The sequence below is a fragment of the Phalaenopsis equestris genome, unplaced genomic scaffold (genome assembly GCF_001263595.1).
Source record: "Phalaenopsis equestris unplaced genomic scaffold, ASM126359v1 Scaffold000302, whole genome shotgun sequence".
NCBI lineage: Eukaryota > Viridiplantae > Streptophyta > Magnoliopsida > Asparagales > Orchidaceae > Phalaenopsis > Phalaenopsis equestris.
The window spans coordinates 78,199-103,017 of record NW_018164744.1 but is presented as its reverse complement, the minus strand read 5'-3'; the positions used below and the strand labels follow the sequence as shown (position 1 = coordinate 103,017).

Below are 24,819 nucleotides of genomic sequence, written 5' to 3'. Positions count from 1 at the left end.
TATGTAAATCATAAACAAATGTTGCACCTATAATGCAGAATGGAAAAATATTACATCAGGACTCCTAACGTAGAGCTAAGTTCGGAATCCACTCATATGAAGACACGTGACTTCAAGAAAACATGCCCGCTTCCCTGTGATCAGGCCCGGTAACACTGGGAAATACGTGTTATTTTTTATTATTCATGTGTTATTGTGGTGGTATTAATGTGTTATTGTATTATTATAATACCGAAAATATTCCCGGAACACAATAACACATGAATACCACCACAATAACGTTTGAATAATGTGAAATAACATGAGAGGAATATTCTCCTGCGCTAAAACAAAATTTTTTTTTTCTGTCACCTCCACGTGTCCGCGTATGAATGGACTCCGAACGTAACTCTACGTTAGGAGTCATGATGTAATATTTTTCCATTCTTTCCTCTATAATGCTTGCTTTTTTATCTCATATTTGTATTTTTGAAATATTAAACTACTGGATATAGGATGAAATCCATAACGTTTCTGCAAGGTAATGTCAGCTAGCAGTGCCATCAAGTCTGTTTAGCCGTTCAAATTAATTAGGACACATCTTAACAAATTGATGTAATAGAAAGATTTTAATTATTGTATGAACTAGCAACCGATAATGGTGGAAAACTTATCAGGCCATATATTAAGCTTATATCTCGTCCACTAATCATGTGCTGACTCAACTCAACTAGATGCAAGCATAAAATGTGCATTAATATGAGATTTAGATATTGACAAACTCAAGCCTCTTAGGAAAAATTATTTCATCAGGACAACGGACAAAAATTTGCGTCCAGAGTCCAGTAAACATGTGTCACGTGGCAAGTGGACCCTACTGCAATACTGATTGGGTAGGTTTTTAGACCATTATCGGCAAGTTAGGCAAATTAACGCTTCCCCAGTTAATTGTGCTCGTATGTACATACATACATATACATACATACAAATACATAAAGAAAAAAAAGTGAGAAGAATTTTTGTTGTATGTACACATGTACATACATACATATACATACATACAAATACATGAAAAAAGAGAAGTGAGAAGAATTTTTGTTGTATTAGTTATCTAATATAAGAAGGATGATCTTATATTCAAACTAGGATGAGATTTTAAGATGAGAAGAGAGAATAAAGGAAACTGGTACTATGCCTTGAGATCATTTGTATGTATGTATCTGCATGTATGTATGTACACATACATACAGATACATAGATACAAATACATAGATATATATATATATATACTTGCATAACACTCAAATATTTATTTAATATTACTCCTATAAAAATCACAACTACTACTTTTTAAAAAAAAATATGAAATACAAAGCATATACTTGTTATAAAAGAAAATATTAAATTTTAGCTCTTACATTAAAATTGTGCCTCATGTCTGCAAATTTTCCATTTTTATATTATTCCATAAAAACTACAACATTAACTCATCATAAAAAAAATAAAAAAATCACAAATGTAAGGTTTAAATCATTCCTTATGATTTAAATTGAAATCTTCTCTCTCTGGTAAACTTTTTTTTTTCTTTCTTTCTTTCTTTCTAGTGCAGGCTACGTGCAGAAAACAACCAGACAGCACCATATTATGTATTAGCTTTCTCCATGGCCTGAATTACTACTCGTCAAGCTTTTTATTTATTTATTTATTTTTTAGAGACAGAATGTGAAATGAATATATCCGTGATAGGGTTGGTGTAGCTCCTGTGACAGACAAAATTAGAGAAAGTCGTCTTAGATGGTTTGGTCACATTGAACGTCGACCATCTGATGATTCGATAAGGAGAGTAGATGTTTTAGATTCGACTTGTGTTAAGAAAGGTAGAGGTAGGCCTAAGAAGACTTGGGCTTATTGTATAAAAAATGATTTTAATTTACAAGAACTAAATGAAAATATGACACTAAATATGACGCAATTGAGAAAAAAGATTCATGTAGCCGACCCCACGTAGGATTAAGGCTTTGTTGTTATTGTTGTTGTTGTAATAATCAGTGCACTGATAATTCACCGAAACTATGCTCTAAAGCAATAATAAATTAAAACCCACGGGAACTTTTTAATTTTTATTTTGCTGGGACAGCAGTATACATTCTTTCAGTGCTATTTGACTTGTCAAAAAGTACATAACATGTGCAGTTAGGGACTATTATTGTTCGAGATTTTAAATGATTGTATTGTAACTTTTTTTTTTCTTTCTGGTTATACAAATCATAAACAAATGTTGCACCTATAATGAGGAATGGAGAAATATTACATCAGAACTCCTAACGTAGAGCTAAGTTTGGAGTCCACTCATATGCAGATACGTAGCTTCAAGAAAACGTGTCCCCTTTCCTGTGATCTGGTCCGATAACATAGAAGAATATTCATCTTGTATTATTCCACGTTATTCATGTGTTATTGTGGTGGTATTGATGTGCTATTGTGTTATTTTAACACCGGCAATATCTATTGTGTTATTATTCCACGTGTCCGCATATGAGTGGACTCGGAACCCAACTCTACGTCAAGAGTAATGATGTAATATTTTTCCATTCTTTCCCCTATAATGCTTGCTTTTTATCTCATATTTGTATTTTTGAAATATTAAACTACTGGATATAGGATGAAATCCATAACGTTTCTGCAAGGTAATGTCAGCTAGCAGTGCCATCAAGTCTGTTTAGCCGTTCAAATTAATTAGGACACATCTTAACAAATTGATGTAATAGAAAGATTTTAATTATTGTATGAACTAGCAACCGATAATGGTGGAAAACTTATCAGGCCATATATTAAGCTTATATCTCGTCCACTAATCATGTGCTGACTCAACTCAACTAGATGCAAGCATAAAATGTGCATTAATATGAGATTTAGATATTAACAAACTCAAGCCTCTTAGGAAAAATTATTCCATTAGGACAACCGACAAAAATTTGCGTCCAGAGTCCAGTAAACATGCGTCACGTGGCAAGTGAGTCTCATCCCTTTAAAAACCTACCCAACCAGTATTACAGTGGGGCCCACTTGCCACATGGCAAGTACTCGCTGGACTCCATACGCAAAATTAACTTCTAGTGTCCTGATGGAATAATCTCTCCCAACTTAAGGGATGAAAGCGTACCGAGTACTGAAGTTTACAAAGTCAAAACATTTGGGTTCATATGACTTCCTCACATAAAAGGATACTCTAGTACATATAATCCAACAGGGGAATAAATTAAATGCATAGAAAAACATGATATGCCAAAGAATAAAAAAATATGTAAAGTCAATTTAATAAAATTAGATATCTTGAGAGTGAAGAAGTTCACTCAAAAACACATGACCAAACTTATATATATATATATATATATATATATATATATATCTGCCTAAAAAAGCATTTACTAAATTGTGAAAAATATATTAAAAAATTATGACTAAAACAAGGCAAAAATAATGTACATTACTAAACCATTGGGCGAAAGATCTAGCAAAAAAAAAAATGACTTGATAAAAGATGGCTTGGTACTCAAGCAAATGTCATATGCCCAAATAAGAAAAACATACAGGTAAATATGATGCACTTGAACATTGAATAAATACTTGGACAAACTATGATAGGCCTAACTCAAATGATAGTTTATATCGAAGATGTATTAAAGCTATTCGTGAAAATCTTAAAATGGATTAAAACTACGCAAAAATCTCATATGTATGATACTACTCAAGTTCATAATTTTATCCACCATTACCACCTAACTAGGAGAATCAGGAAAATGAAAATGATGAAGATGAGAAGGAAGAGACAAAGTAATGCATTGATAAGTTTTACATTAATATGAATCGATTTTGCGCATAAGTTATGTAATTTAATGCCAACAAATTACATTCAGTAAACTACCAAGCTCATTTTTACAGCATGGAGAGCATCAACATGTCATGAAGAACCTTATTTTCAAAACGACCAAGAAAATAAACAGATTCAAGAAATTCAATTACAGCAAACCAAAATGATTTGCAAAATTTAATACAGATGTATGAGGTTTAGCCATGAATCGAACTCATAGCTAACATTTTCACAGAATCAATAACTGAATCAGAAGGTTACTAATAATCAAGAATGAAATTTACAAAACTGAACTCTTGCCAGAGTAAACTGTGCAAAAAATGCATAAAATATCTAGAATTTCAAAAACATGTCTTCAATAAACAGAAACTAATACATTTCTCGTTAGATTTCCTCTCTTAATGTTATACAAAAAAAGAAAAAAACAAACGAAAACACTGCGGGATTTATACACATACCACTAAATTTTATTGTATTTAAACATCTAATATCTAAATCTTTATATTTACTTATATAATCCATTAGTGTCAAAATGACATCAAATATATACATGAAACTGTGTATTTCACACTAAATAAGTTAATATTAAATGATTAAGATTAGATATATAAATATATAAAAACTCAGCGGTATGCATGTAAATCCCTTATCTCCTATTACACAACCAAATGCTTCGAGCTTGGTGAAGATATCTTCAAATAGACCATCTGGATGTACCAGTTGAATACGGAGGCATCGAGCCTGGCCAGGCCAAGTCTTTTGAAAAGCAAATATTGGCCATCCTCGACGATGGGATTTGACGTGCGTGCTGGGTCATAACTAGTTTGGTGGGTGAGAGAGGGCCCAGCGACGGGCGGGAACTCCCAGTACACATCAAGCAATGACTCCACAAACCTGCTAATGTGAAAATGGTCGAAATAAGAAATTTCTCTGTTGCTGTGGTTCAAATCATCTCGTAGCTCTCCTCTGACACCCCACCATGCCTTCCCATTACCACATAACTCTTCTATGTCCACAGCGTTTTCCCACATCTTTCTTCTTTTTCTCCTTATTCTTGCTTCGTCTCCATCTATGAAGCAGCTATGCCCACCACCTTAATAAGGAGAAAAGAAATAATGCTGAGAATTATGAGGCTACAAAATGTGGATGAATTCTCGTGAATAAAAAGGACTAAAGCATCTACTTCTGTCAACATAGGCATGTTGATATAAAGAGCTCCTTTCAAGGGCCAAACCGGGTTATATTCAGAATCGGCAATTGCCCATTTTGAAATTTGAGATTTCTCTACATAATTAATATTTATTTCTTACGTAGAAAAAAATTAACATTTGATGATCCTTTAAAAAAGGCTGCTCCTCCCATTACATTTGGGGCAGGCATGCCAACTAATGATTTTGACGGTCGAGGAATTGCAGCTTTAGTTAGAGAGATTTAAAGTGTGAAACTGGCTGCTGAGTAGGTGAGCCAAAGAGATTTTCTAGTAAAGGTAGTGATACCAAAGGAAAAGGCCCAAATCACAAAAGCAACTTTTATTAATGGGAAAATAAGATTACACACACTATGAAAATAATATCACTAAAATATAAAAAGACACAAACAAACACCTTGAAAGTGTAGCCCAAGGGCGGTGGCGATCGGCTAGGTGGATCGGGATGGTTAGCGGGAGTGGCGGCAGCAAAGATGGAGTGTTGGGAGGCAAATTTGGCTGCAGAACAGCAGGATGTGGGGCCGAACAGCCGGTTTGGAGGGGCTGGACAACAGGTTTGTGGCTGGACGTGGGCTGGAGACGGTTGGCGAAGGGTTGGAGTGGTGGAGCTGCTATGGAAGAAGTAGGATAGAAAGGAAACAAAAGTAAGGTAAGATAAATGGCTCGGCAGGGTTGAGATACAGTCAGAGCACCAGTCGGACCGTTAGAGACGATCGCCACCTCGGACAAAGGACAACCGGAGCACTACTTCAACGTCAGATACAACCCTTGAAGAGAAAATATCAAGATTAAAACCTGAATTCAGATATCAAACAAGACCCCCAACTCCAAGAACACCATCTCTTATTTATAAAGAGACTTGACCCAATTAGGAAGCTCTAAAATAAGGAAAATAAATCCATATTTCAAATTTGAGTAAAGGATTTAAATTAGAAATGAGAATAAAAATCATATTTCAGTTTTTAGAAAATGTTTTAAATTAGGAAGAAATAAAAATCAGATTTCAATTTTAAGAAATGTTTTAAATTAGGAGTAAGAATAAAAATCAGATTTCAATTTAGGAAATGTTTTAAATTAGAAAATGGCCTAGGAAGGAAAGTAAGAAAAGAAGGAAAGGAAATAAGGAGAGAAGGAAAAAAAGGAAATGAGGGAAGAGGAAGGTGGGGGCGGCAGCCCCCCTCCCTTGAGTACCATCCGGTCCTCCCTAGAGCCCGCATTAACCTCCCGGGGTTGGGGATCTTCGACGTCATTCGTCAAAGTTTTCGGTCTTGGTCAATCGTTGTTAGATCCCACTGATGACTGCACTGGCTACCAAATCATCTGAGAAGCTTTTTTCCATTTGTGAGCATACCTCCCTGAAATTCGTTCTAGTTGGGCATAATCTGAGCCGGATGTACACCACTATGTAGCTTCTCCTTAGCCAAATTTTGAATAAATAAATGTCTCATATGCTTCTCATCTATGATAAGTTGGGCCTCAAATAGGTTGAGGGTTTGAAAGATTTTGATTGATGGATGAATTTTATTATCTTTTGGGTTTAAGTAAGGTAAGATAAATGGCTCGGCAGGGTTGAGATGCAGTCAGAGCACCAGTCGGACCGTTAGAGACGATCACCACCTCGGACAAAGGACAATCGGAGCACTACCTCAGCGTCAGATACAACCCTCGAAGAGAAAATACCAAGATTAAAACCTAAATTCAGATATCAAACAAGACCCCCACCTATTTATAAAGAGACTTGACCCAATTAGGAAGCTCTAAAATAAGGAAAATAAATCCATATTTCAAATTTGAGTAAAGGATTTAAATTAGAAATGAGAATAAAAATCATATTTCAGTTTTTAGAAAATGTTTTAAATTAGGAAGAAATAAAAATCAGATTTCAATTTTAAGAAATGTTTTAAATTAGGAGTAAGAATAAAAATTAGATTTCAATTTAGGAAATGTTTTAAATTAGAAAATGGCCTAGGAAGGAAAGTAAGAAAAGAATGAAAGGAAACAAGAAGGAGAGAAGGAAAAAAAGGAAATGCGGGAAGAGGAAGGTGGGGGCGGCAGTCCCCCTCCCTTGAGGATCATTCGGTCCTCCCCAGAGCCCCGCATTAGCCTCCCGGGGTTGGGGGAGCTCCGACGCCATTCGTCAAAGCTTTCGGTCTTGGTCAATCGTTGTTAGATCCCACTGATGACTGCACTGGCTACCAAATCATCTGAGAAGCTTTTTTCCATTTGTGAGCATACCTCCCTGAAATTCGTTCTAGTTGGGCATAATCTGAGCCGGATGTACACCACTATGTAGCTTCTCCTTAGCCAAATTTTGAATAAATAAATGTCTCATATGCTTCTCATCTATGACAAGTTGGGCCTCAAATAGGTTGAGGGTTTGAAAGAGTTTGATTGATGGATGAATTTTATTATCTTTTGGGTCTTCTCACTGACTCTTGAAGTTTTGGAAAATGGACATTTCCTATTGCGTTCCATTAACAAGAGCATCACACCGGTCTTTCGTATCTTCATGTGGAACACTGGGGGTGGGGTTTGGAAAACTAGTTGCCTGTGATGTTATTGGTTGGTTACCACTAAGATTATTCACTGAAATTTTAAATTTCAACATATTTTGGTCTGTGTGATCTTTATTTGTCTCAACAAAGAGTTCTCCATCTTCTAGGAGAGGAGGAACCACAAGCTCATCAAAAATTGCATGTTCTTTTTGATCACATAGAGGAAAGGCATTAGATGTATCCACGAACAAGGAGGTCCATGGGGAATGATTTCATTAGATGAAAGTTCACGTTCGAACTGCTCTTCAACGTATGTAGTGTTCTTACCTCAGGTTTCAACAACGCCTTGCCAACACCTTGCTCCGTGAAATAGATCACTCTCCTGGTTGTGCATTCTGCTTCCACATGTCCGAAACCATAACACTTGCAACATTTTCTGGCTGTGACAGACTTACGGATTGGTTTCGTTGGATAGTAACAAGGGGAGGTCAGGTGATGCAGTCACTCCTATTCAGAAGCTAGAGTTTGTCAGTTTTGGCGGTTGTAAGTATGTAGGATTAAGTTGGTAGGAACTAATGTTGTGTCTCCCGCTTCATCTTCACATACTCTCATTTACGTCGGCTCTCCTGATCACGATTGAGGGTAACCTCCCATTAGATTTCATCCTCAATGTCTGTAATCCACCGCTGAAGTCAGTGGATCTCTCGCCTTATTTCCTCCCGGGAAGACTCAGACATATACCTCATTAGTGGCATGGCTAAGGTTTAGAGTAGGGAAGTGAGAGAGGTTTAAAACTTTGACTTAAGGTTGCTGATTTTGAAAATCAGCAAGGGGATGCAGTCACTTGGTGATGTAGTCACTCATCTTCAGAAGCTAGAGTCCACTTTTGGCGGTCGTAAGTAGGTAGAAACTAGCACCGTGTTTCTTGCTTCATCTTCGTGTCTCCTTGTTGTCCCCGTCGGCTCTCTTGATGACGATTGAGGGTAACCTCCCATTGGATTTCATCCTCGATGTCCGTAATCCACCGCTGAAGTCGGCGGATCTCTCGCCTTATTTCCTCCCGAGAAAACTCAGAAATATACCTCACTAGTGGCATGGCTAAGGTTTAGAGTTAGGAAGTGAGAGAGGTTTAAAAATTTACCTTAGGGTTGCTGATTTTGAAAATCAGCTAGAGGAATTGAGGGTTAAATCAAAGTATTAGGCTGTGGTTAGGGATAAGAAAGAAAAAAAATTTTTGAGGGGTGGCTTGGGTGGGGACGGATGCTAGGAAAGCCTAGGATGAGACTAGGGTTGAGCTAGTCTGATACCAAATGATACTAGAGGAAAAAGCCCAAACCATAAAAACAACTTTTATTAATGGGGAAATAGGATTACAACACAGACAAACTGAAAAAAAAAACATCATAAAACATGAAATGACAAACAAACACCTCGAAAGTGTAGCCCAAGGGCGGTGGAGATTGGCAAGGTGGATCGAGATGGCTAGCGGTCCGTTGCACACAAACACCTCGAGAAACTTCATCTTCAGTTATTGAGGAAAAGACCTGAAAGGATGAATAAGACTGAATGAAATTTGTTGAATCAAAAAATTATGGGGGCTATTCGATTGACTTTGTCGAGGTCCATTGCACACAACATCGTCAAGGAGAGGACGACTGCGGATCTCATGACAGTCTTATCAGGTATGTATGAAAAAACTTCGGTGAATAACTAGGTGTATTTGATAAATAAGTTATTTAACTTGAAGATGACGGAAGATGTTTCTGTTGCTCAACACCTGAATGATTTCAATACTATCATAAATCAATTGTCGTCTGTTGAAATTGATTTTGATGATGGGATACGTGAACTGATATGGTTGGCATCATTGTCGAAGAGTGGGAAAGCCATGAGAATGACAATTAATAGTTTTTTAGAGAAATTTAAACTGAAATATGATGATATTCGTGATTTGATTTTGGCTGAGGAGGTGCGCAGGAAAGATTCTGGCGAGATCTCAGATACGAGTTCGACACTTAATGTTGATTTCAAAGGGAGATGTCAAGACAGAAAATCAAATAGAGGGAGGTCAAAATCAAAGTCTAGTCAACAGGCAACCTGCTGGAATTGTGACAAGGCCGACCACATAAAGAGTAACTGCATGAGTCCCAAGAAGATGGAGAATGATAGCACAAATGTGGTATCTGAAGAAGTACATAATGCACTATTGCTGGCAGTTCATAGTTCTGTTGATAACTGAATATTGGATTCAAGAGTTCCTTTCATACAATATTCCATCAGGAATTGATGTGAAATTATGTTGCAGATGACTTTGGGAAAGTATATCTGGCAGATGGAGAAGCTTTGAATGTGGTAGAAATTGATCTACCAGAAGCCATAGTGCAGGGCAGTGATAGAAGTGAAGAGGAGAGTAGGTCAGAGACACCCATTCCTATTGTTCCACAGACAGATGGTAGAGAACTACAGAACTATGAAGAAATCTTGCAATATGAAAGTTCGAGCAAGTGGAAGCTGACAAAACTTCCACCAGGGAAAAAAGAATTACACAACAAGTGGATGTACCAGATGAAGACTGAGTTTGATGGCAGTAAGAGGTACAAGGTTAGACTTGTTGAAAAAGGTTTTTAGCAAAGGCGGGATATTGCCCATGCAGTGGGAGTTGTAAGCAAGCAAAGACAAGAGTAACCAAGAAATAGCTTGGAGATGCAAAGCTATGTTGACCCTGCTGATATGTTGACTAAGGGTGTTACTCTTCAGAAACTAAAGTTGTGCATAGCTTTAATTGGTCTTCTGATGTGAAGGCAGAAGCTTTGAGTCGCAGAGGTAGAGGATTCATGTTTGAAAAAAAAGGCAACACCGTCAGTGGAGGATATCAGTTTAAAGAAAGAGATGTTGTTGTCTGTATACCGGTCTCCAAGTGAGAGATTTGTTGAGTTTTGGAGCCCGGTCTCCCGCTCTCGCTCTCCCGATCGCAAAAGAATAGATAGATCGCTGGATTGGGATCACACATAATTTTTCCGGAATAACACAGAAACTTTAATAAGAAAACTTGAATTTTATTGAAGAAAAAACTTACATACAAGAGAGAAGTAGACTCCTGGTTGAAGACCGGATGTCCACAACTCTTAAACTGACTCCAAAATAAAGATAAAAGATGGAAGAAAACCACGGGTATGAAACCATGGTTTTGCCCACAGAAAATAGAAAACCAGAGGCAAAAGTAGCCCACGGTTTTCAAAATCAAATACCACTAGTGGAAAGCAAGATGCTTTCCAATAATTCAAACCACTTGCGGAAAGTAAGAAGCTTTCCAGCACAAACAGACACGATAATACAGATAGTAGTGCTAAAAGCAAGATGTTTTCTAGCTCAGACGCATAATACAGATAGTGGGTAGGGCCCATCACATGCTCCACTCAAAATAAAATACAGACAAATAAATAACATATGTGTACATTTTTTATACGCTATTTTTAAGACCTCGTCCTGTCCCATCCATGACAATACCAATCAGGCTTCCTAGCTTTTGTTCCATTTCTCGCACAGAGGGGGCGATGTCTGACCAGACGTTATCCTTGGTTGATTTAGCACGGCAGTATTTTGACTTATTTTCATAGACGCAAAGGAGGATTCGTAACTCCTCGAGTACTCGCTGGACTTGCTCGGACTCCACTCTCTCAGCAGCTCCCCGTAATTTATCGTGTGCGTCACAGGATATTGGGAAGTCAAAAGTATCCCAGAGTAATTCCCAGTGCAGATCACTGGCATCTTTAGGCTTTTTGATTGCATTCTTTGAGATCCATGGCCTTCGATCAGCTGTGCCCTTGTGCATCCATTGATAATCATTTAATGCAATCTCACTATATTCTTCCTTTCCCTTAGCAACTTTTCCTTTGCTACTTCCTGAGTCCATTCTTGGATATTTGAAAATAAGAAATTAACTTCCTCCTCTTTTCTTGCAATAAGAATAAACGTTAATCGTGAAAGAGAATCTGCAAAGATGTTATTTTTTTCGTCTATATGTTCAAATTGAACAACGATCCCCGATCAGTTGATGAAATCGGTGAAGACTAACCATCTGACTCTAGATGGTTTATCTGGTCTGTTTTATTATAGAAAATAATGATGGCTTGACAATCAGTTCTTAAGATAATCTCAGATTTATCCAGATAATGAATTTTTAAAGCGTTGAGCGATTCCATGCATGCATATATCTCGGCATCAATTGTTGATTACATCACTGGAAATTTTCCACTAACATAAGCACATACCCTTTCCGAGGATCTTGGATCATTCTTGATATTTTCCATTTACAAATTCCACCTCAGTCTTCCATACAACCATCAGTTTCTAATATCATATAAGCGTTCGAGGGTGGTATTTCAAGATCTGAAAGTTTTTTACACAAGATCCTTGATTTTTCTAATCAGCTTCCAGTCATGATCCTTTAATCGTTTATCACCATGAAGTGATGCCTTTTGATAAACAGGGCGTAATGTTCCTAAGTTAGGAATGTAATTTCAAGCATAATTAAGAATTCATAACCAGGATCTCATGCCTTATTTTTCCTTAAGCTTTTCTTCTGGAAAATCGATAATTTTTCTTATAATATGCGGCTACAATTTAATTTTTCTTTTTCCAATAACAGCGCCAAGGAATTAAATTTCAGGAACCGCAATCTTCATCTTTGTTGGGGACAGAACTAGCCCTTCTGCTTCAACAATCGAGAGAAACTTCTCTAAATGTTTTTTATGATCTGTCTCATTTTCACTAAAAATAATGATATCATCTATATACACAGCAATAAATTCTGTACAATCTTTAAAACAATAATTCATCCTTCGTTGAAAGATGGCGAGCGCATTTTTAAGTCCAAATGACATAACCAACAATTCATATAATCCGGTGGGGGCAATAAAAACTATCCATTCTATAGATTCAAGGTGCATTACAACCTAATGGAAGCCACCTTTTAAATCGGACTTAAGAGTAAATTTGGCTTCTACTTATTCGCTTCAACAATGTATTAATATCTGGAAGCGAATATTGATCCTTATATGTATTGTCATTTAAGTATCTATAATTAAATACGAGTCGTTCTTTTCCACGTATTTCCTTGCCAGTTTTAGGATCAATAGACATACCTGAATTTACTATGATAGTCATCTTTCTATGTCTGCTTTTGCTTGGTCTTATTACTTTCAGTTCTAGCAGACTATCAATATGTCTCTTGAATTGATCCCGTATCGCTGGAGTAACGTGTTTAAGAGGCTTATCTTATATCGTCAGATTTGGGTTGATAATCTCTATTTTACACGTTATCTTACTTTTTGTCCAATGTTTTTTAGGGTTATCACCAATATATTCATTATTCTGCAATTTCTGAAAAATTGATCTAAATTTCTTCATGAATGGATTTTCATCACTTGAAATATTGGAATAAAAAAATTTTGGTTGCATTTCAGTGTAGAAATCATAATCAATTTCTAATTCAGGAATTTGTTTGGCAACGATTTCTACGTCAGTAGTGGTTGGCACATGTGTGATTTCCTTATAAAAAGGGACCATGTTTCCTTCAATACGCATGCCTCCTTGCATACTTCTGATGAAGTTGCAACCAAGGAGCATCTGTATGTCATCCTTAACTTCTATTTCCATGCAGTATATAATCGGAATTCGAAAGCTATGTTTAGAAATAAACATTTTACCTTCTTTCATTTTCTTTCCAGGCTGTGTAGTCAAATTTACACCGCTAAAAGAAAACTGATAATTAAGATCTTCAAATGCAGCCTTAGGGAGATCTTTTATGCTAGCACAACAAGACGTTGCACCAGTATCCAAAATTGCTTGCAGTTTAAATCTTTCAACTCCGGGTATTTCAAAGGTAATGATCATATTGTATAGTCTGTTGATGACTCGTTTTGGAAGCTTTTGTACTTGTTCCTTAAGTACTTCGCGTATTTGTTCTTTAAATACATCACTTAGCACTTTTATTCCGTTTTCATCAACAAAGTGCTCGAGTTCATCTTCTTCTTCAACAAAGACAACCTTCTTGCCTTTATCATGCAGCGCTAATTCCTGCATATCATTAGACAGATTCTGCTCCAACTCTTGTTGAAGCTTTTTTTTGAGGCGGCGGTTTTCTTCAAGCAAATTTTCAGTATATTTTACTAGTTCATGAATCAAATTGTTCTTTGATTGGAATTGTAGCAGGGACAATTCTTTCTGAACTGTTATTGATAAATAAAATTTTGCACAGTGTGGGGCAAGCGGTCAACTTACGAGTACGAGTAGGGCAATGAATCCTCATGTTTATATTTGTAATTATAAAATAGTACGATTAGTGAGCATGTTAACCTTTAATTGGTTTATTTTGTTCCCATTGATGGGAAGATTTCTCTTGATCTTCAGCTAGTTTGACGGCGCACCGCCAACCAAAATCTTCTTTCATCATAAATCCATATTCATCCGTAGGACCATTCTCCAAAGTGCTACGTATATGGATAAGAGTATTGGCTCCCTCTCATTCAGAGATTGAACAGAATGCGTCTGAAGATTCTTCATTTAAGTCAACAGATAGAACATCATAATCTTCAGGAAGCTCTGAATTCTTCATTATGGCTGCTCTAGCCATATTCCCCTGTTTGCTTCGACATTCACGGGCAAAATGACTTTTGTCGCCACAAATGTAGCAACGACATTTTGATGATTTAGGCTTGTTTTTATTCTTTATCACACGAATATGTGAATCGTGTGGTTTTCTTTTGTAATTTTTGGATTTTCGTAAGCCGTATTTTTTGTGCTGATTATAGGAGCCAGGTATACGAATCTTCTTGCAAATTGTGAGATATTTAATTCTTCGTTGTACCGCAGCTCGTTTGCGCAAATCTGCTAAGTACTGATTCTTGGTAATACTCCGATAAATATTGTCAGGATGTTTCTTCTTAAATGCTTCCTCAATTTCGTTTCCGATAATTGGAGGCATTTTTCTAAAGAACTTCTCAGATAGCTCTGCGTTGATATACATGCGTCCTGGTTTTCTGCAAGGACTTTATAATCATTCATATAGTCGAACATGTTCTTAATTTCAAAACATTTCATCCTTTACAAATCCAAATATGCATGGTTATGTTCATCAGTAGACCCTTAATAAAGATCTTCAAGCAATATGATCCGACATATTTGTGACAGAACATTATGCGGATCATCCGCATGTTTACCAGCGCTTCATATTCTTCTTTGTAAGTCATTCGCCATTGGATCAATATTTTCTTCTCTACTTCACTAAGTAGATTTTCAATAAAGAGTACATTCGCCTTATTATCAGCAAACTGCTTATCATTGACTAAGTTCAAGGTAATAGATTCCCACCTTGATATAACATCATTGTATAAGGAAAAGTCATCAAGTAATATCAATAGAACACCTTGAGTACTTTGTGCAGAAGGTAAAGTCCACATATTTTGCTGATATGTCTTCTTGAAATCAGAAGTTCGAGCCCTCAGATTTTTGCAAAGAATTAGAAGAAGATGTGTCAACTTGAGAACCAGTGGTGGCAGGTGGATACATAACTGGACCCATGACTGGTTCATTGGGAGGAAGGTACGAAGAAGCGACATACGCATAAAGGCTATCAGCCTTTGATGCCATCTTCCTCAACCTACGATAATCCAGATCAGCAAGCTGATCTTCAATGGTTGGATAACATGTATGAGACATGTTTTCACGAGAGAGTTCAGGTTTGGGGGTTGGATAATCAAATTCAAAGGGGGGTTGGATAATCAAAATCAAATGAAGAAACAGGGGGAACATTCCCACCACCTTCCGGGAACGAATATAATTCGTTATTTACTGAATTTATGTAAAGAAATTGTGAGAAAGATGAGTCATCGTCCTCACTGTCGTCTGTTTCAGAGGATTGATCCCAAATACGACCATCTTCAAATGCCATATAAGCAGATTCTTCTTCAGAACCTTCAACATCATTAGATGAATGGTGAGGAATAGGGGGTGGCGCAATTGTGGAATAATCAGAAAATGATAGATGTATAGTCCCGTCTATTCTTTGATAAGTACGAATTTGCTGATGTATTTGAACGCCAATTGAGTATGACGGCCTCAGATTCTAATCTAGCCCTTGTAATTGTAGAATGGACTGTTTGTCCTAGAATAGCAATAATTCCATGGGTGGCTAGATAATCAGCAATACCATGAACATTATAACAAAAACTAGCATGGCTAGTATTAGTTAATCTGGCTACAAGTGCTCTTCTGATCAAGAGGTTTGATTCACCTCCTTGCCAGTCTTGGTAGCCATGAGTCAGCACAAGTTCAATATGATTTAAGAAATCATGAACAGATAGTAACATATCAGGACTAATATAGACAAGTTGTGTGCCTAGAGATAAATCGACTTCCATTGTTCCAATAATAGATACATCTAAGCGTCAATGTGTATCACGAAAAACAATGAGAGCAGTAGTTCCAACATCCCTTCTATGTAGTATATGTATACGAACCATAATAAGGCCAAAAAGGAGCGAAAGATCGCGACCCCAACTCCCGTTCCCGCCTGGCGTCGATTCGCGAACAGCGCCAACCACTCTCAATCTCCCACCTTCCTCTGCCGCGAAGCGAAGCATCCCTTCGCTCCCTATTGTTTCGCGATAAAAGAAGCGGCTCTCCTTCAAATTTAGTTTACGACACGGTCTTTCTAAGTCACAATTGGTGTTCTTCTTCGGGCTTCCTCGAGATAGAGGAAAAGAAGTGCAAGCAGTAGTTCCTTTCGGCAGAAGGAAGAAGAAAGAAGAAGATTATTCTCCCTTGGCTTCTTCTTGGTGGCTTGTGGCAGAAAAGAAATTTGATTTCTTTCTCTTGTAAGTTTATCTTCTTCGGTGTATCTCAGTGTAGAAAGAGAAAAAGAGAGAGCAACGAAGTGAGAGATTCTTCTTGTAAGTCGATACGATCAACTAGTGTAAATTTCTCAAGTAGTAAAATCTTCTACAACTCCGTAGACGTAGGCAATTTGTCGAACCACATATATTTTTGTGTTCTTTTCTGGTGCTATTTTTCGCTTCATTGTCGAAGATCGTTCTTCTATTTTCAATTATATATATATACCACAACACGGAGGTTATTATACGAGCCTCCAGCCACCCCTAATGTACCTAATAATTTGAGTACCAGCTTCTCAAGGCCAATTGTGTCAGAGGGGATTCGAACCCCAACCCGAGGGGTTCAACCAACAGGTCGGGGTACACGACACAAGATGATTGAGTATTAATCGAGTAGAATTTTGAGTTATTCATCATGTGCATTAGTTCATTACATCCCTACCCTTCCACCAAGAAGTTTGCAATGATTTCAACCCAATACCCTGGTGATTTAGCATTAAATAGCAGAGGAGGGACAATGACTTTAAGGTGAAGTTCAACTTAGTCGGATTTTGACGGACATTCAAATCCAGATGAATTTATTGACTCCAAACAGTGAAACAAATTTGCATACAAGGATATTCTACAAGACAAAAAAAAGTCAAATTGACAGTCGTAAAACTCAAGAAAAATGCTTCCTAGTGATGAGAGAATTTAAAGCGACTTCTACAATGAGAAGGAAAGATTAAGATCCCCATTAAACTCAGGAAGATGAAATTAAAATATTTTCCCTCGTATTACCGGTAGGATATGTTTCTAAAATTCTACAACCTGCACTAAAGATATTCTTCTATGGAGGAGTACATGATCAAATTTGATCAACTTATACTGAAATATGAGTTGGTAAAATCAAAAGAGAATGTTGAAGTCATTATTCACAATGTGATGTAATTGCAACCTAACCTTATTAGTCCATACTCAATATACAAACTCTAAATTTCAAGGTGGAGAAGCAAAATCGTCACCAATGGACCACCACATCTTACAGACAGAACTCGACCTTATGATCAAGCTCTAAAAGTATACCCACTAGAGCACCTAAATTGGCCTCTCGTTGAGGAAAAATCAGCCCAAGTTGAAGAAAACATGGGGGCCACTAGCACCGCCAAGTTCTTCCCAATCAAAAAAGCACTCCAAATGCCATGGCTTTGGGAATATATCATTGGATTGCCCAAACATAAGATTGATCTATTTCGCTGAGCAAGGAGTAGTGAAAGAAGTAGATAGTGATACTGGAGATAGAAGAAAATGAAAATATCAGAGTTGGTTATCAGCTTTCCGCCTACATGGAAGAGATGTTGGTGGTTCGATGAATCCTCTAGACTGAGCCAAAACAAGAGCGACGGTGGCTTCTCCACAATGTATGGTACACTAATTGCACATAAATGGAATGATGTAGAGTATTCTCACTAATGAAGACAGTTGAGAGAATGTGGTATTTAATCAAATGGCAAATAACTAAGCTTACCACACAAAAACACGTCCAACTATACTCCTTGTCTTCGTTGAAGAAATAGACAAGATCATAATTAATAGTAGATGCTTAGTTAAATTCTCTATAAATTACAAGTTCCATAATCAAGTGTGGTAGTATGTGGTACCTATAGACATTTGTTAAATCATATTAGGCTTGCACAAAAATAATAATTGCTCAGTTGGGACATTAGACATTTGTTGTCAGTGTGATGAGGCTTAAACGTCAAACTTAAAAAATTACGTAAATTGATAAATATCGTTTAAACTATAAAAAAAGAAATAAGAAATAACATATTAATATTCTAACATATTAACTTTTTAAAAATTAATATAATAATAATTTAATAAAATAAAAAATAAATAATTGTCTAAAGAAGTAGCACTTCAATATACTAAATCAAATCAAAAAATAAGACAAGTTATACAAATATTAAACTATTAAAGTAAGCTAAAATATGAAAAGATAACAAAAAAATATGATTCCACATATGTTTTTCTTTCTCACTCATATTGTCTCCCCACTTAAATAAGAATATAACACATCATCAATGTTTGAATTTTTAAATTTAAAACTCCAAATTACTCTCATAACTCAATAAATTTTCATAAAAATCATATTCATAATGAATTTTTTATCTTATGCTTTATCCTTGATCATATTCATATTCTCTCATTCCACCTTATATTTAACCTAAGTTCTCTTTCTTTTTTCTAATAAATAATCCTAAATAAAAATCTTAATTAAAATAATAACTATGTTGATGGTTAGAACTTCAACTACATAATTTTTTCTATATATTTTTTTCATTTATTTATTGTGATTTAATGTGTAGGGGTTGATAGACGAGATGCATTAAAATTATTTTTAGTTTAGTTAAAAAAAGTGTAGATAGCTTTACAAAATTTGAGATGTTTTTTGAGACACTCACACATTTTAAAGAGAGGTATGCCTTAACATTTTAAGATGAGGCGTACCTTACTTTTTAAGGTAAGGCACTCCTTAAGGCAAACCTCAGCTTGGGAGAAGCGTACACCTCACCCTAGGACAATAAGACATAAGCGTCTCTGCTATTTTTTTATAAAAAGCATTGAAAGACGCCTCAAGGGGTGCCTCTTACAGTGCAACTTTAGACAAGGGGGCATCCTTATCAGAATGGTGCACATGTCATGATAGTTACAAAAGCACATATTCCTTCACTAAAAATGGTAAGTGCATCATACTCTTACCTTTAAAAGTTCAAGGTAATGGGCATTTGTAAAGGAGTCTAAGACGATACTGCCACGAGTTACCTTTCTGCAAAGATTGAGAGAACCAATAGTAAAACTAATATTGGTGGTCCTAAAAAGTGGAAAGTCCAAGGAGACAATACCATACATAATGCAACCTCTGCTAACAGAGTTTCAGAATGTTCTCACTAATAGTTTACCTTATGAGTTGTCACTACTAAGGAAGATCTAGCATAACATAGAGTTCGTCTCAGGGATTATTCTTCCAAAGCAAACTATCTACCGGATGCGTCCAACCAAGTATGACGAGTTACATAAGCAGATTACATAATTGATGACGAGAGGCTTGGTACAAGAAAATAATAACCCACATGTATTTTAGCTCTAACTATTCCAAAAAAAACATGAATCTTGGTGTATGTGTATTGATAGCAAGGTTGTGAACAAAATCACCATCAAGTACCAATTTTCTATTCCACGGTTAGTGATTTGTTACATCAATTATATGGTGCAAATATCTTTATCCAAAATTAATTTACATAGTGGTTGCTACCACATTAGGTTAGACCAAATGATGAGTGAAAGATAGCTTTAAGGCTCGAGATGGACTGCATGAGCGCATAGTCATGTATTATGGCATGTCCAATGCCACGAGTAAATTTATGAGGCTATTGAATTATATTTTTTGAGCTTTTATTAGGAAGTTATTAGTTGTCTACTTTGACAGCATCTTTAGCTATAGTCATTCAGAAGAGAGAAACATTTGTAACACTTGCAATAGGTGCTTGGAAATCTTCTCATGAACCAAGTATGACCACTTAGAGTGTCATTTTCTAATATCGCGGACATGCTTATTTCGATATATAGTTTCAATTTGATAGGGGCACCATGATAGAGCTCTTCAAGTATAACAGATTCGCTTGGTCAAATGAAATGCAAGCTAGCTTTGAGGCTTTGAAGAAAAAAAGTAACTCGAGACCTTAATCTAGCTCTTCCAAACTTCAGCCAAGTATTTGAAGTAAAGTGTGATAGCTCCAATGGAGAGATTGAAGTTGTATTGAGCAAAGAAGGGCATCCTATAGCCTTTTTTAGTGAGAAGTTGTACGATTATCAATAAAATTATTTCATGTATGACAAAAAGTTCTATTCCAGAGTGAGAGCCCTCAACCATTGGAGTCATTATCTACTGACAAACAAGTTAACTCACTACACTGATCATGAGGTTCTAAGGTTCTTGAACAATTAGACTAAGCACAAAAAGGGACACCTCAAGGGTAAAATTTTCTCTATTCTTTCATTATGAGCTAAAGCATAAAATTGAGAGCCAAAATAAGGTTGATGATGCCATTAGTTGCCACCATCTTTTGATTTATGCTATGCAGTCTATGATAGCTAGATTTGAAATGTTGAAGGATTTATATGCAGCTAATTAAAATTTGAGCTTGATATTAGGAAAGAAATTATCATTGAAATCACAAGTCTGATAGTTATATGTTCTAAAGAGGTTGTGCATTCTTAAGAGTTCACTCGGAGAGATTATCATAATGGCAGGACACTTCAACAAAGACGTGACTCTCTTCCTTAGTGAATGAGAATTTTTATTTGCCTAAATTAGTAAGATATGTTGAAAAATATGCCCGCAAGTATATGGGGTATGCCATTTGGCAAATACTCGAGGAATAAATACAAGTCTATATTCTCTTTTCCCATGCCAGAGTCACCTTAGTTGAATGTGAGCATAGACTTTATGGCAGGCTAATTCCAGGGAGTAAGAATTTTGTTATGGTGGTTATCAAACTTCCAAAATAATATATTTTATAGTTCATCACAAGATGAATGATTCACATATCGTAGAGTTATATTTCAAGAAAAATCCATTTCCTAGTGTGCCTAAAACCATCAATTAAAGCAGAAACATGAAATTTCTAAGGCACTTTTGCAGGGCATTATAAAGCAAGCTAAGTAAAAGGCTTCATTTGAGAAGGCGTTAAAGTTTTTTTTCAGTTGTAATGAACACCTGCACCTGAAAAAATTTTTGTTTGGTGAAGCAAAGTCTCCTGAACGTCACTAGAAGTTGTATCAATTTTTGTTGTTTCAGATCACAGCTGGCCTCCTCCATTCAGAGAACGTGGCTTTTAAAGAAGATTTGTTGAACACTCTTTCAAACAAAGCTTAAAACTCCAATTCATTTCAACAGCTCGCTCCCAGACATATGGATAAATATAGGTGATAAATCACAATTTAGGTAACTTACTCAGGTATTTTGTGGGTAAGAAAATTAGACAGTGGGACTTAATCTTTTCGAAGTTGACTTTGCTTATTATCGTTTCACCTATTAACTACAAGTCACATCCATGTTGTAATAGTTTATCAGAGAAATCCCCTCACCTTATTGAAGTTAATCCCTATACTCTCAGCCATTTAGCCTAGTGTTAATTCAGAGGACGAAATAAAGAAGATTTTGGCTTTGCATTACAAGATAAAAAAGCAGACTGTTAAACAAAATACTAGGTATCAAAAATAAGCCAAGTCTACAAAAGCCCGAGCCTTTACAAAATATGATTTGGTATGGATCATATTAAAGAAGCACTTTCATGCTCGTTCTTTCGAAAATCGCAAATCAGAGATGATTAACTACATAAAATTGTCAAGAAGAACAATGAAAATGCATACAAGATTTATTTGCAAGGGAAATATAACATCTATGTTACTTTCAACACCGTTAATGCATCATCATACTTCATGAACCCGACTAATTTAGGTGAAGCCGATGCCCTCCCTATCCAAGGAAAATGAAGCAGGACTCGGGATGCAAGCGGATCATCGGGACCACATAGTGGTTCACATGTTTTAGCCATTTTAGTCTCCTTTTTTTTTTCCTAATAAGCACTAGTAATAGGTTATTTTGCTTATAAACATTTGTTGTGAACTGATTTGAGAAACTTTTGGAGTATTAGGTTATTTTTGCTCAGAATAAAATATATATATCAAAGAGTGGCACTTGGAAATACCGGTCCTCATATGTGCTAGTCGTCCCCGTAGGGATCAAACCCGGGTCAAAGAAGTTTTATAACTAACAACACAGCTGTCTACCAACTTGCCACCCAATGACCCACATCGTATATTATTATTATTATTATTTTAAATAATGGTCGGAGGTTATGATACGAGCCCCCAGCCACCCTTATGTGTTTAACCACTCAATCCCACACTGCCAGACAGGTGCACTCAGGCGGGCTTTTGGGTTTAAGCCTAAATAAACATACATTGCATGTACAAAATTTAAACCATAATTTACATAGAAAAATGGAAAAAACTTACCAACTTGGTACATAAATTATTGATATGCCAAGTCTACGACTTAGAGAGCTGGAGAGAGAGAGAGAGAGATCTCTAACTATGATAATAAATTCCATGTTGTTTTAGATGTCTTTTATTATCTAAGACATAATTTGTTACATAAGGAGTTTGTACTATTTGATGATCATCAATTTTCAAAATATGCATTCTTTAAAAGGCTAGAAATAGGCACACCAAGTGGACTGAATTTTTAAAAATATCCTTGTCCAAACACATGTTGATGTTTTAGTAGAGTGTTAGTCCGATATAGAATAGGGTATAAGGTAATTGATTTTGATCATGTAATAGAAGAATATGGCACTAATAAGTTGCAAAGATTTTGATAATATTTACCAAGATTAACTATCTCACTTTGATAGACAAGTTTTAATGAGTTTGTGCAGCTTATTTAAAATAACCATTTTTAATTCAGATATAAGTTTACAAGTTATTTTTTAAAACTGTTTGGGAGAACATAACAATACTGGCTAAATTTTGAACTTTCTTTGCACCATAAACTGATGTGCAAACTAAAGTAATATACAAAAATTTGGGTTTAAGTTCAAAACTGTATTGTTCATATTAAAAAAAAAATCATGTTGTTCAATTAATTGCAACTTGTGATCTGTTCATCACCATTCCTTTGCATAAATTCATAATACACATTAAAGTAGTTGTACTTAACAAAGAACTAACGTTGAGTCATCCAGCATCACCTTATCCCTTCGTTAATCAATTGGTAACCACGACTCCTACTGTTATGTTGATTTTGCAGTAGTAATCTGTCCCAAGATTTATACATGGAGAGATTCGACAGGCTGCCCCAACTAATGATTGCCGTTGTATATTCATATCACCATTGGAATTAACTGATGAAGTCTGAAACTAATAAATATTTTTGAAAAAATGGATCTTATATTCTAGATCATTTTGTCAAATTTTGGGCTTCTGAGATTGTCTTGCGTCACTACCTCAAAATAGATTGCTTTCAATTGTCATACATAGAAACAGGAATTGCAAAGAGGAAGAAAAAGTAGAGCATGCATGACAATGGAAAAGAACAATCTTTAAACGGTTGACTTAAAAAATGAGACAAAAATTATGCTTTGGAGTATCAAAGACTTTTAAATCTGTGACCCAAGCTATATGGTCCAGCTATTCTCATAAGAAAGCTGTCAGCACATATATTAAAGGCTTAGAAAGAAATTCTAAACATACAAATCGAAGGCCTCTATCATGTTATTAATCTTATAATAACTTTTAGATTAAAATCAATGTGTTCTTGCTTTATTGGCTACCTCTTAATTACTTTCTTTAAAAAAGGTCTTGCAAAAGTTTATAAATCTCTCTTTTTATTTGTGCAAGATGATCCACTTTTTCCTTAGTTTGGTTTTACGTTGGCCCGAACTCTCCACTTGTAATTTACTATTTGACAGTGAATTCTTCCTTGTCCAGGGTTTTTCATGTAAAATTTGTGTTCTTTCTTTCGTTTATTTTATTATTTGTTGTATCGAATTTATAATAAAGTCAATTAGAAACTTAGAATAAAAACCAACAAGTAAAAACTTCTCCTTCATAATTCACTAAAAGAAAATGATGGTCGCGTTTTGCAGACATTAGAGGAGCAAAAAATATACTATCTGCACTATACGCTAAAAAAACACAGCCGATCAACAAATCCTACCTTTTAGTATTGAACAACTAATCAATCATTCAGAAACAAAAATAATCATATTGAATGAGAGCCAATGAAGTTAAAAAAAAAGGGTTATGATGCGGGGTTTTTGAAGGCAGACCCGGGAGTGGGAAGACCGACCGAACTAGCTTGTTGAATGGTCAGTTAAACCGGCTAGGTAGATCCCGGTCCAGTCCCTATTTGGCCGACCGGCTTCAGGGAATGAAGATACCATGCCTGCTCTCTCCCTTGCGTCTATTTATCGCCATCTCTCCTTTCTTATTTATTGTCGCCCAAAGGGGAAACCTTCCCTTCCTATTTTATCTATTAGCGATTATATATGTGTTATTTTTGCTCGTTAGGATTATGTTTTGTGTGATTGATGTTTTTGGATTTCTCTTTGGAGTCCTCTTCTCCCATGCTACGGTTTTATTCGACGACTTATGGTGCTTCGGCTATATCCTGCTCCGAAGTGGTGTTGTATCCTCTCCTATTATCTTCCCTAACCCCTCTCCTCAACTTCCCATAGTCGTCGGCCTCCTCACCTCATCCCAACTGCTCTGTCGCCCCTTCCTCATATTGCAGCCCTGCTGTCCAGACCTCCAATCCGCACACCC

The 24,819-nt window shown here is 36.1% G+C and overlaps 1 protein-coding gene across 2 annotated transcripts in view; it reads right to left on the bottom strand.

Moving 5' to 3' along the window:
• Nucleotides 1-4,480: 4,480 nt before the first annotated feature.
• Nucleotides 4,481-24,819, bottom strand: part of LOC110025552 — a gene marked incomplete at its 5' end in the record, with an annotated part of 35,675 nt that continues 15,336 nt past the window's right edge. For both annotated transcript variants that reach the window (XM_020726101.1, XM_020726102.1), the window contains 1 exon segment: nt 4,481-4,943. In XM_020726101.1, coding sequence (XP_020581760.1) covers nt 4,507-4,943 — 437 coding nt within the window.